We start from the raw sequence: 13,989 nt of genomic DNA, 5'->3' as shown, positions 1-13,989 counted from the left end.
ACCCAGGGCTGCCGATTTCCATCCGGGGCAGCCAGGGTGCTGGGCACTCCGTGAGTCCAATCTCAACTCGGGCATGTGCGTCCGGAGGTCCGCGCTTCGCCCGCAGAAATGACAGGCGGTGATCACAGCTGTCACCTTTTATGAGAACGCGGTGCCTGCCGTCAATCTCTTCCTCTTCACCGCCGGTGGCTCCCGGAAAGCTCCGCTTTTGCTAGAGAATCGTCTTCGGAGAGAATTCTTGCTTTCCTTCTTTCCATTGCAGGGAAGGATCAGATGGAACTGGCCCCCACAGTGGCCCTGGCTTGCCCTTCCCTCTATCCATTCTTTACCACCAGCATGGGGTCACCAGACTCTACAGAAGACATTGTGATACCGGCTGTGTCCAGAATCTCCCAGGTACCCCGAGGCCTCCCTGTGCATGCCCAGCCTCCAAAATTACTAAGCTCCCAACCTGCATTCACGGTGCTTATCAACACACCTCATTGTGTTCTCCATTACGCACGCTCAACAGATACGTGTGGAGTGTTTGTTGATTGACTCCATGAACGTATCCAATAAGGCAGGCCCCGGAATTTACAAAGCTGGGCTTCTGACTACCTCTAATGGCTCAGGAGATAGACAGACAGGGCCAGGTATGACCTGCCACCCCTCCCGGAGGCTCGTTCTGCCGCCCACCGAGGCTCAAGGGGGTTCTTTAGGGTCGCAGGGTTGGGGGATCGCCAACGCCACGCCCCCACCTACTGTCCACGCACGCGCGAGCCTTTTCTTGGGAGCAGCGCGGGGTCTCCGTGCCAGAGAGATCTCAGCAAAGGGCAGGTGCGGGTTGCGTCCTCCAGGGCGCGGGGCTGGTGCATTCGGAGCAGCAGCAGGTGCGCAGGATGCTCCTGGGCACGTGGTACCGCCCCGTCTCCCCGTGGCCTTCGCAGGTGCCGATTGGCTGGGACAGCCAGGAGAAGCTGGCCCGCGGCATCCCGGGGCCTGTGGGTACTCGTCCCACGAGCTCCGCGCGGCTGAGTTTGGAATCTGAGCTCCGGCCCCGTTGGGCTTTTGGCAGAGGCAACGGTTCGCTGGACTCATATTTTCCACGCACACACATCGCTCTCTTCCTGCCAAGCTGGGGAAAGCAGAAGTCAACAAGGCAGGGCGGGGTGGCCGGATATCACAGCTGGGACAGCGTGGGACACAGCTCCCGCGGACCGCGGCCAGCCATGGAGACCCGGCGGGGGCTGCCCTGGATCCTGCTGCTGCTGTGCGCTCTGACGCGCGCCCGAGGTGAGCACTTGGCACAGGGCGAGCGCGCTGGGTCCTTGGCTCCTGCAAGTTCCGATCCTAAAGAGTGCGAGCCGGGCTTTACTAGGAACAGCCAAAGCGGGCGGTCTCCCAGACTCTGGGATCTGATGGGGCATCTGGTTGTGGAGGGACCCCGGGAAGGACTTACTGTAGACCTCGGAATTGACCCGAGTGTCCTTCCAGAGAATAAGGGGCCAAGCGGGGGGTTGAAAAGAGTGAGGAGCTGCGTTCAGGAATGAAAAGGCTTCATGGAGCCGTGTCTGGGCTGGCGTTTCTCGTTCAGCCTGTTTAGGGACCGGGTGTTATTAAGACAGGAGCTGGGTGCTCATGGGCGGGGGAGATGCCCCGGGCAGATGCTGGTGTCCGGAGCCCAGGAACTTCAGCAGACACCCGTCCAACGCGATGCCACCTTTAGATCTCACCTCCGTGGGCACCGCGGGTGTAATGACAGGACTTTTAAATCTAGAATTTCTGGTTTCAGTTTTAGGGTCGCGGTGAATTTGTAGACGGTACAGAGATGGGGCACACACAGACCGTGTCCCTATCCTCAGATCCAAACAGATGCAGAGTGAAAATACTGGAAAAAAGTAGCTGAGTCTGTACTGAGCAGATGGAGCGTTTGTACCTAGTCACGGTTTGCTAAAGAGTGGCACTAGGATTTTCAGCCTGTGCGTTGGATTACAGACCCTGAGTCCTGTGGATGCAGCTGAGTCTACACTGCGTTGTGCCAGGGTTATTTGCAAACACTTACCTGGTTGTATATGAGGGACTGAGTGCCACTGCCTTTTGACACCCACCGGAGTCCTGGAAGGAGCCCCCGGCGGAGACCAAGAAGGACCGTCTCCAATATTTCATTTTTTAAAAAAGAATAATTGGCAGTCTAATTCCTTGGCCTGAATTTTCGTTGAAAATTAAGGCATTTGTTGACAGCAAGGCATTGATTGACTTGTCACCTCTCTGCCTGCAGTCCGTCTGTCTATCCGTCATGAGCTCAGCTAACCAACATTTCTGACAAGAGAAAACAGACAGAGTTGGTGATCTTTACGACTTGCTGTCTGTGGTGAGTTAGTTTAAGGGTGACACACACAGAGCGTCCGTGCACTTGCTTGGTTCTCCGTGGGCTCTAGGACAGGGTTCCAAGATTGACAGATGGATAAGCAGATCCCCCAAGGGGTTTGTGTATTTGCCCTGGAGAAGGGTCTTCCTAACGGGCAAGGGGTTGCTTCTCGGGAGACGAGAATCTTCTACAACTAGGGAAGTTGTAGATTTTGCAAACACAGCGTCACTAAGGGACTTGCTTTAAAATAGCTAGCATGGTCGGTGAGCAGAAAGGAGGCCCAGCAAACCCCCTTCTGTCAATCAGTGCCGTAATTCCGGGGTATTCTCTCCTTTCCCTTCTGCTGCCTCCAGCACCATGGTGGTGCATGAGTCTCAGTCTGGAAGGGCTGCCTGAATGACCGTCCTAATACGGAACCTCGTCCTCCAAAACTCAAAACAGTCCTTGCTCTTACCCTGGAGGAGATGTGAAGGGGGACAAGAAAGAAAGGGAGGTCTGGACCAGGGAGCTGGGTCCTGGGTGGTCAGTGCAACGCGTGGATAAGCGGCTGGAGATGCAGCCGGCTCACTCGATTCCCGGAAGCATGCTGAGCGTCTTGGTGACGGGGTGGCCATGGAGTCCTTGAACGTGACGCAGGTCATTACTGCAATGATCAGATTTCTCTCGGGCAAAACCAGACAATGGTACGATAGCCGTGTCCCTGGCGTGTCCCAGGGCTGGCGGGTGGCCTGGCCGTCCCCTCTGTTGGGTTAGTGTCCAGGGACCTGGAGGCGGGAGGGTGAACTTGCTCTTCCAAAGAAAAGCTGCAAAATATGAGGTCTGGAAATGGGAATCCCAAATGGCAGAGTAGGGTGTGTGGTCCGTGGACATCGTACCTCTCTGCCTGCCGTCTGTCTGTCTATCCACCTACCTTTCTGTCTATCTTCTATCCTTCCATCCAGCTGCCCATTTTTACCTCTCTACTTACCATCTATCCATCCTTCCTATCTGTCCATCTATCCATCTACCTATCACCTGTTCCTCCATCCATCTTATCTATCCATCAATCCACCCACCCAACCACTGACCTACCCATATATTCTAATTATCTACCTTCTACCATCTATTCATTCATCTCTCATCTTATCTACCTATCATCCATCATTCATCCATCTAATTTATTTGTCCATCTGTCTATCATCTGTTTATCCATCCATCTATCCATCTTATCCATTCATTTGTCATCCATCCATCATCCATTCATCTATACAACCATTCAGTCTATCCATCCACCCACCCAGTAATCTATTTATCCATCTATTCTAATTATCTAGGTACCATTTATTCATTCATCTCGCATCTTCTCTGCCTACCTATCATCCATCATCCATCCATCCATCTCACCTACCCATCCATCCACTCACCCTCCCATCTACTATTATGATCTCTCTCCATCCATCCACCCTTCCTTCCTTCCCTCATCTCCCACCCACCCATCCATCCATCCATCATCCATCCATCCATCCATCCATCCATCATCCATCCATCCATCCATCATCCATCCATCCATCCATCATCCATCCATCCATCCATCCATCATCCATCCATCCATCATCCATCCATCCATCATCCATCCATCCATCCATCCATCCATCAATCCATCCATCCATCATCCACCCATCCATCCATCCATCCATCCATCATCCATCCATCCATCCATCATCCATCCATCCATCCATCATCCATCCATCCATCCATCATCCATCCATCCATCCATCCATCCATCATCCACCCATCCATCCATCCATCATCCATCCATCCATCCATCCATCATCCATCCATCCATCAATCCATCCATCCATCATCCTCCCATCCATCCATCCATCATCCATCCATCCATCATCCATCCATCCACCCACCCATCATCCATCCATCCACCCACCCACAACATGGCGGGCTTGCACATTCAGTCCCAGAGCCGTTGTGCATCATCTCCTGATCCAACGTGACGAAGAGTCTGTGCCTGTCGGCCTGGAGCTGCTTTTCTGTATCCACACTGCAAAAAAGAAAAGAAAGAGGAAAGGTTCCAAGTCCTTCCCGGTTCCCGACAGCAGCGCCTACGTTTTCTGAGCACGTCCTGTGTCTGTCTGTCTTCTGTTGGTTGGACAGAGCCTCTGAGGCCGGGCACTTTAGAGAGAAGAGAGGATTCTTGAGCTCAGACTCAAGAGGCTGAAGGTGGGACCAGCCCGGCTCTGGTTCTGGCGAGGTCGCCCGGGGCTGCGTCTCCAGGAGGATGGTGGACGGTGGCCCCGGAAGCTGCACTCGTCCTACTAACCTCCTCATGGTGGGCTGCAGGGTCCAGGAGGAGGCCGGGCAGATGACGGGCGGGTGTGTGTGCAGAAGCATTTCCAGCCTGGGATCGTGGTGCGGTCGGCGCAGCACGGTGGCCTTTGCACCAACCCCCTCCTTCCTGCCTGGGGCTTTGTCCGTGTGTCGATCTGTCGGGATGGACCCGTTTGGGGAGACTCCTTTCAGTTCCGACGGCCTGCAGGGCTTAGAGGGTCTGTTGGGGATGCACACGCAGCCTCCCGGGGAGACTTCACCCGCCGGTCTGTCCTGCGTTGATGCTCAGCCTCCGCTGTGCAGAGGGTCAGCAGGACAGAGCTGGCCTCATGGTCTCACTGCGGGTCCCCACCTGGCAGAGCTTGGGCTGCAGAGGCGGCAGGCCAGGAAACCAGGAGACCCGCGTGTTCAAGGGCGCCCAGGTTGGCATCCAGCCTCCCTTGGAGACATGATGACCGAGGGCCCGGCCTCTGCTTTAACTTCAGGCACCGTCTCAGGGAGGTGGCCTCTCTGGGGTCCCAAATGCTTGGTGCAGCACATTCAGGTCCCACATTGTGTCTCCCAGGCAGGGGAGCTGGGGCCAGCCGTTCTCAAACATCGAGGGTTGGCTCACCACGGACCGGAGACCTGTGCCACCAGTAAGGGCGGGAAGTAAGCTTCTGGTGTCTGGGGTGGAGGCCATGATGCCAGAGGATGTGCTGCAGAGCAGCTGAGGGGCCCCCACAAACGCTCACAGGCCACAGCATTTAGCCCAGCTCCTGTGGTTAAATGTCAGTGATGGAGGCTGGGAAGCTGTACACCACAGGTCCTGACGGTCAGCCTGTCATCTACCCATCCCTCCCTCCCTGCCTACATATCCATCCACCCATCCATCCATCCATGGGTCCATCCACCCACCTACCCATCCATCCATCCATCCATCCACCCATCCACCCATCCACCCATCCATCCACCCATCCATCCACCCACCCATCCATCCACCCACCCATCCACCCATCCATCCACCCATCCATCCATCCACCCATCCATCCACCCATCCATCCACCCACCCATCCACCCATCCATCCACCCATCCATCCACCCACCCATCCACCCACCCATCCACCCATCCACGCATCCATCCACCCATCCACCCACCCATCCACCCACCCATCCACCCATCCACGCATCCATCCACCCATCCACCCATCCATCCACCCATCCATTCACCCACCCATCCACCCATCCATCCACCCATCCATCCATCCATCCACCCACCCACCCAACCACCCATCTATCCATCCACCCATTCATCCACCCACCCACCCATCCACCCATCCATCCATCCATCCATCCATCCACCCATCCATCCACCCATCCATCCACCCATCCATCCACCCATCCATCCACCCACCCATCCACCCATCCACCCACCCATCCATCCATCCACCCACCCATCCACCCATCCATCCATCCACCCACCCATCCACCCATCCATCCATCCACCCATCCATCCACCAATCCACCCATCCACCCATCCATCCATCCATCATTCCATCCACCAATCCACCCTTCCATCCACCCATCCATCCACCCACCCATCCACCCATCCACCCACCCACCCATCCATCCATCCACCCACCCACCCACCCTCCCATCTATCCATCCACCCACCCACCCACCCTCCCATCTATCCATCCACCCATTCATCCACCCACCCACCCATCCACCCATCCATCCATCCATCCATCCACCCATCCATCCACCCATCCATCCACCCATCCATCCACCCATCCATCCACCCACCCATCCACCCATCCACCCACCCATCCATCCACCCACCCATCCATCCATCCACCCACCCACCCAACCACCCATCTATCCATCCACCCATTCATCCACCCACCCACCCATCCACCCATCCATCCATCCATCCATCCATCCACCCATCCATCCACCCATCCGTCCACCCATCCATCCACCCATCCATCCACCCACCCATCCACCCATCCACCCACCCATCCATCCATCCACCCACCCATCCACCCATCCATCCACCCACCCATCCACCCATCCATCCATCCACCCACCCATCCACCCATCCATCCATCCACCCATCCATCCACCAATCCACCCATCCACCCATCCATCCATCCATCATTCCATCCACCAATCCACCCTTCCATCCACCCATCCATCCACCCACCCATCCACCCATCCATCCACCCATCCATCCACCAATCCACCCATCCACCCATCCATCCATCCATCATTCCATCCACCAATCCACCCTTCCATCCACCCATCCATCCACCCACCCATCCACCCATCCATCCACCCATCCATCCACCCATCCACCCACCCATCCACGCATCCATCCACCCATCCATCCACCCATCCACCCACCCAACCACCCATCTATCCATCCACCCATTCATCCACCCACCCACGGAGAACCCCCAGGCCCAGAGGCCCACAGTGCAGAGAAAACCTGCAGGACAGAGTCTCTGTCTATCATGTGTCCATTCAGCTGTCATCTGTCTATCATCTGTCTATCTATCTATCTATCTATCTATCTATCTATCTATCTATCTATCTATTTATCTATCTATCCATCTATCTGTCTATCCATCTATCATCTATCAATTCTTCTAGGTGGCTGTCACAACCTGGGTGGGGCTGCTCCTGGCTCCTGGTGTGTGCAGCCCAGAGAGGCTGCTCCACAGCCTGCAGTGCACAGCACAGCCCAGCACAAGACCCCCAGCCCTGGAATGCCAGTGTTGGAGGAGCGGCGTGTGGGAAGCTTCTAACCAGGGAGGGGACAGGCCAAGACTCCCACTGTTCACCTGGCAGAGCAGGCGGGCGCCCACTGGGCTGGCGGGGTGGATCTGTGGCGCTCGCGGGTCCCCCAGGAAGGCCGCCTCGGCGTAGGAACACCCAGGCTGGAGGCTCTGGGCTCCTCCTCCCAGCACACTGAGCGGGGGCGCCTGCGCGTCCCAACGTGTGTCTGCGTCCCTTGCGGTTGCGGGTCTGGGGCTCTTGAGACCCTTGCGGTGCCTGCGTCCCTCCACCCACGCTGCAGGCTGGGCGGCCGGCTCGGGCTGACCCTGTTGTTCAGAAACCTGCCTTGCTCTGCAGAGGGCACCGGACGCCTGCAAGCCCTTTCCTCGTTCCGCACAGTGACCTCTCTGGAGGGAGGGTGGGGAGCTTTCCCGGGGACCCCGTGCAATCCTGCATCTCCGGGGTGTCCGCAGAGGCTGCACACCCCTGCGTCGCCCGCAGAGAACCCCGTCTTCACGTTAGACGCAGCCCTCCTGGTCTCCCGGTTGGACATTTTCTTGGTGGTTTTCCTGGTGGCCGCAGAGCCAGGCAGACACAGGGCTGACTGGCCTGGAGACTGGATGGACGTTGCTCAGGAACTGGAGGAAAGGCGGAGGGCCCCGTCCCTTTCTCTGCTGGGCCCCCAGGTCTGGGCGTCTGGCAGGTCCCCAAGATTTTTTTTTTTCCTGAACCTCAAAAATTGGGAGCCACTGGTCGGGGGCGGAACTTCCGGCAGGCCTCATGTCAATCAAGATCAGCTGGGAGCTGGAGAGACCCCTGCCCGGGATTGTAGGCTCGCGGGAGGGCGCACCCCAGCCCTGCCAGGGGCGCTGGCCTTCCAGGGGGAGAGGCAGACCCAGGGCGCCTCCGCTCCCGACGGCGCATCTGCAGAGCGCTGGAGAGGACGCTTGCCGGGCTTTTCCAGCAGGACTCCGGCCCTGCAGGACTTTGGGACGGAGGGCACCTTCTGGGACCCCGCGCTGGCATGCGCGCCTGCGGTGGGTGTTGTCCGCCAACCAGGCGGCTCGGATCCACCCTCCACCCTCCAAGTCAGGCCCGCAGTCAACACGGGGCGGGGGGCGTTTGTTTGTTTCCTTTCGTGTCTGCAGAGCTGAGAACCCAGCCCGGACCCCGGGGCAGGCGGAGCTCCCCAGCCCAGCCGCCCGTCTGTGGCATGGATGGCTCGGGGTCCGCAAAGGCGCAGAGGCGGCTGGGTCGAGGCCCGCTGGTGAAGCCCGCCCTAGAGAGCCGGCCGCCGGCCAGGGCAGCTGCTTCTGCAGGGGAGGCAGACGAGGGGGCGCGGGGCCTGCAGGACACAATGGCCGGCCGGCTGCGTGCGCGCACCGTGACCGTGGCCGCCGCGGTCGGCTGGCGCTCAATTCCACCGCGCGGCCCTGCGGCAGGGCCTCCTCCGCCCGGGCTTGGGAAAGGCCGCTCTCTTTGTGTTGTTTGTTTTCTTTTTGCTTTTTTTTAAACCCTGCCTGGGGCCTGTTTCTCCTTCGGATGGAAGTAAGCGAGTCCCAGGAGCCCGGGGGGCGACCCAGAGCCAGATCTACTGCGCTCTGTTCACTGAGGGTCCGTGCAGAGGTCGGGCCTCGGGGTCGCCCCTGGGAACCATGGTGGCATCTTGCAGGCCCGACGTGTGAACTGGGAAGGGACTTGGTTGCTGGCGTAGGCAGGTGAAGGAGCGAGCTGGAGGCATCCTGTCCGCCTAGGAATCCCGGCTCCACTTTTGCAACCTGGGCGCCATGTCGCGCAGGGGCCGCGGGAGACCCGCCAGCCCAGCTGCCTCTCCCCTCCGCCCTGGGGCCTAGGGATTCCAGAACAGCAGGGTTTCATTAAAAGCCACCAAGCGCTCGCTAAGCAACAAGAAAGCAAATCAGAAACAGACTGTCCCCCTCCTGCCAGAGGAAAGTCAGCCCTGGGTCAGGGCTGCAGAGTCCCCTGCCCGACACCCGGGGACTCTGGGCTGTGGGCCCCTCTCCGGAGGACGGCGCGCCCCACCCCCACCTGAGAGCAAATTCCTGCCGGTCTTGCAGAACCGGAGACTCTTGCAAGGCCTGGCTTCGGAGGGAGGCTGGCTGTTTATGTAACCAGGAGGCCCGGGGGAGACCCACACCCTCCCCACGTGCGAGTGAGTCACATCTGGCAGAAACGCCTGCTTGCAAAGCAACTCTCAGAACCAGGCACAAGCTAAAGCCCACAGTCCAGATTCCTCTGGGCCCCACCCTTGTCCCTGCCTGATCCCAGGGTCACCTGCAGCCTTTCAGAGCCGAAGGAGGCCGTTGAGAAGGGAATCGGGGACAGAGAAGGACCGGGCTCTGGGCCCTTCCAAGGCACCTCACAGCTGGCCCGGGACACCCCTGCTGCATGGCAACGGGCCATCTGGGGAGCACATCCCTCCTGGCCTGGCTTTTCTGATAACAGCCAGCCTCCTCCCTCGACCTCCTCCCTTGGCCTCCTCCCTCAGCCTCCTCCCTCAGAACTGTTGTGAAACAACGTGTCAGAGGTTCCTCATGGAGCGAGATAAGACCCACGTAGCTAGGAATGTGGGCCAATGCAAAAGCTGCCTCTGCCTTGTTGCGCTTTGCCTCCCCGCGCCCCGGGCTTCTCGCCTAGGAAACGTGGTGTCGGCGATGCCAAGGTCCTGGGGCAGGCGGGAGGGCGCTGTTCTTGGAATGCGGGCCACAGGCCTAGGCAGGCCCCACGGTCCACCCAGTCATACGGTCACCTTGGGTAGCCCGGGGGTGGCTCCAGGGGCCGCGGAGACTCCAGTCCCATGTGCAAAATGGCACCGTGTGTGCCCGTAACGCTTCCAGGTCCTCTTGCCCGCTTCCACGATAAGTTTTAAATCAGTGAGAAAATGAGATAAATTCAGATTTATAATTCCTCATGCGAGGCAAATGGGAATGCCCCTGAGCGGGTCGCTTTGGGGCACTAGGACCTCCAGACGCGTCTGCGGACGCTCAGGAGCGACGCGCCTTGTCCCGAAACGGTTTCCCTCCGCGGTCGGTGAGATCCTTGCGCCCCGAGACGGGGACTCTGACGCGCAGACGGCGCACGTTTTCCGCGGGGACCTGGAGAGAGCAGAGGCCTTGCTCGGGGTCCCGCCTTGTCCCCGGGGCTGGTGGCACCGCCCCGTGACTCCTCTTTGGTCCAGGGGCTGCTGGGGAAGCTGGGAAGCTGGGTTTGGGGCTGAAATCATCATCAGCTCAGGGAGCCGGGCGGAGGCCCCTGAGCTCGGGAGCTTGCTCCTCCAGCAGGCCGCACGGTGGGGTGATCTTGGTGCCCAGAGGGACTGGCGGACCTAGGAAGCGGCATCCAGGCAGGAACGCAGGGGACCCCGCCGCTGTCCGCCTGTCACCTTTTGCTTCCCAGTGTGACGTGTGCCCTCTCTGCTCCCAACAGGTCAGAGAGACTTCGACTTGTCGGACGCGCTGGACGATCCTGGTAAGTACCAGTGTGGTTCCAGGGGAACTTGGCCTGGTCGCGGCTTGGTGGTCACTTCGGGTTGGTGCCGGGAACCCCTGGGCGCTGAGATGGCTGCTCCCCACCCGAGAAGGCAGACAGCTCAGGAAAACACGCAGATACCTCCTCCAAGTCTCTTTGCAGAGGTCTTCTCTGACCGTCGGTCTCGACTCCGGTCTTGCTAGGTCTGAGCCTGTGGTCAGTTCTCATCCCTTCTGGCTGGACCGCAGGACCCGCACTGGCCCTCAATCTCCGTGCTCACCCCTTGAAGGTTCTGGTGGGCCAGGCAGCTGAAACGTGGCTTCCCAAGTTCCTGAGAAGGTTCTGGAGGTCAGGTTGGGATTCGGAGGGAGTCCGAGTTCTGCGAATGGCAGAAACGGCGGTTAGGAAGCAGGTTGGCTCAGAGGCAGACACGGGGGGGCAGATTTTTAGGGAGAGAAACATCCAACACCAGCCGACACCCAGGAAGAACCCTCGGGTCTGGGCTCGGAGGGGCTGGTCCTCCGCGGCCTCTCTGTCCCCGTTTCTGCCTCTGATGGCGGTTTTCCCAGAGGGCAGGTACGAAACTGTCATCTGGCCGATAGGAACAGCTCACGGCTCCTGTCGAGGTGGACGGGCCTTCTCGCAGCGAAGCATCCCTTCCTGTTGGAGGAGAGCTGAGTCTGTGGGCTCAGATGTGACTTCAGAGTCACTGTACAACCCAGAAATCCCACCGCTAGGGGACACAGGGACCTAGACAGGTACCCATCATCCCAGGTTCCCAGCAGCCCTGTCGGACAAGAGCCGAAATGTGGGAGAACCCAAACGTCTTCCCACGGACAGACACGAGTGGATCATCATCAGTGGAATATTACTCAGTCATAAAAAGGCAGACTTAGGCTACCATGTGGATGGACCTGGAAGACGTTCTGAACGAAGGATGCCAGACCCCACAAGTGACATCATGCATGATTCTGTTTTACGTGAAGGGTGCAGAATGGGGAAATCCATTGTGTTAGCTGTCTTTTCATTGTGGGGACCGAAAGATCTCATGGAACAGCGTAGAGGAGGGGAAGTTGATTGGGGGCTCATGGTTTCAGAGGTTCAGTCCATGGTGGGCCGACTCCATGGCTCTGGCCCAAGGTGAGGCAGAACAAAATGGCGGAAGGGCCTGGAGGAGGAGAGCAGCTGGGCTCATGATGGACAGGAAGCTGAGGGAGGGGAAGGGGCCCCAGGGAGGACGCACCCTCCGGAGCGGACCCTCCTCCTCCAGCCACGGCCCATTTGCCGATAGTGACCACCCGGTCAGTCCAGGATGGACTGACGAGGTTCCAGCTCTCGAAACCCAGCCGTCCCACCTCTGAACCTTCCTGCCTGACACTGGAATTTTTGGAGACACCCCATATCCAAACCATAGCGTCCACATAGACGGAAAGTAGATTATTGGGGCTCAGGCATGGGGGGGCATGGGAATGCTGTGTACCCGTTCCCACTGGGGCCCCAGCCACGCCTTAGCCAGGTAATGCCAGACGGCTCTTCGGACTGAACTTCCAGTAAATACCCTGGTCCTTGAAAGGACTCTGGTCATTGGACACCATGGGACTCCTATCTGCTCAACTCTGTGAGGACCCCAACCTCATGCTGCCCCCACAGGCCCACCTGCACCCACAGCCAGGTCACTGAGCAGGATGGCGCCTTGAGCACTCCCCACCTGATACCCACATCCAAGAATCCTGATCTCGCAAGGCCACAGCTACCCCCACACCCCTTTTCTTGGCACCCGTGGGCATTCAGTAAACGTTTGCAGAGTGAATAAATGAGTGGGGGAGAGAAAGTGAGAGGAGGCGCCATCTGGAGAGCCAGGGATGTCTCACTATGGCTTTTCCCCACTTTTGTCATGTGTGGCTCCACAGGGGTGAAACCTCCCGTCCCAAGGTGTGTGCCACCCGGCGAGCATGCTCACCTGTCCGGGATGCTCCCAGCTGGGTTGGCCATCTCGTGGGCACCCACACAGCCCAGGGGAGGCCGGTGGGCATCGACATGAGGGAGTTTCCTTTTTCATGGCTGCGCGATGCTCCATGGGAATTGCGCTCAGACTCTTTATGGCTTTACATTTTCTTTTCATGTGTGTGTGTGTTTTTTCACGAGCACATCAGGGGCCTTTGAGCTGCTGATAAATCTTCGCTGCTCATTGAGTTTCTCTTCTCTCTTTGTTCACAGAACCAACCAAGAAGCCGAGCTCAGGTGAGTGGCGTTTTCTGGGCGTTACTGAGGCCGGGTGCTTTTGAAGGGATAGGCGAAGACGGTTTATAGGGCTGTGGGGGTGTCGGGAGGAGGAGGAGAGCGACCCGTCATCGGTGTTATGAGCAAATCCCAGTCACGAGGGAAATGCCAACCAAAGCCACAAGGAGAAGCTCCCTCGTTATCCAGTACGACGGCCAAAATTTAAGGGCTAGATGATAACAGGTGTCGGCGAATGCTTGGGGGGATTGGAACGCTTTAACGTGGACTCTTGAGTGACATAGTTGCTCTAGGAGGAGGTTTGTATCTGGCTTGCAGACTTAAACAGAGCTGGCCATGCATGCCTGTCATCCCAGCAGCTCAGGAGGCTGAGGCAGGAGGATCACAAACTGGAGGCCAGCCTCAGCCATTTAGCAAGACCCTAAGCAACTCAGCAAAACCCTGTCTTCAAATAAAGTTTAAAAAGGGGTGGGGATGTGGCTCAGTGGTTAAGCACACCTGGGTTCAATCCCTGGTACCAAAAATTTTTTTTGATTAAAATAGATGAAGGACGGTAGGATCCAAAACCCCACTCCTAGGCATATACCACCCAGAGCTGGAAGCAGGTGTTCAAAGAAAACACTTGCAAACGATGTTTGTTGAAGCGCTGTTTGGTAAAGCAAAAGGGAGAGGCAGTGCCCGTCCATCAGAGGATGAATGGATCTGTACCATGTGCTCCATCCACATTGTGGAATATTACTCAGCCACGAAAAGGAATAAGGTGGTCCATTCCTGCAGTGGAGTATTACTCAGTCAGGAAAAGGAATGAAACCCTGTCACTGGCTACAACACAA

The 13,989-nt window shown here is 57.9% G+C and overlaps 1 protein-coding gene across 3 annotated transcripts in view; it reads left to right on the top strand.

Moving 5' to 3' along the window:
• Window positions 1-708: 708 nt before the first annotated feature.
• XG (Xg glycoprotein (Xg blood group)) overlaps window positions 709-13,989 on the top strand; it is a 34,796-nt gene continuing 21,515 nt past the window's right edge. For 2 of the 3 annotated variants that reach the window (XM_079125013.1, XM_079125011.1), the window contains exons 1-3: window positions 709-1,272; window positions 10,877-10,918; window positions 13,136-13,159. In XM_079125013.1, coding sequence (XP_078981139.1) covers window positions 879-1,272; window positions 10,877-10,918; window positions 13,136-13,159 — 460 coding nt within the window. In that variant the 5' untranslated portion in view covers window positions 709-878. The remainder of the gene's footprint in view (window positions 1,273-10,876; window positions 10,919-13,135; window positions 13,160-13,989) is intronic. The other variant, XM_079125012.1, reaches the window with a different exon arrangement.

The sequence above is a fragment of the Sciurus vulgaris genome (assembly GCF_902686455.1).
Source record: "Sciurus vulgaris genome assembly, chromosome: X".
In the NCBI taxonomy this organism is placed as follows: domain Eukaryota; kingdom Metazoa; phylum Chordata; class Mammalia; order Rodentia; family Sciuridae; genus Sciurus; species Sciurus vulgaris.
This window is presented reverse-complemented; position numbering and strand designations above follow the sequence as displayed.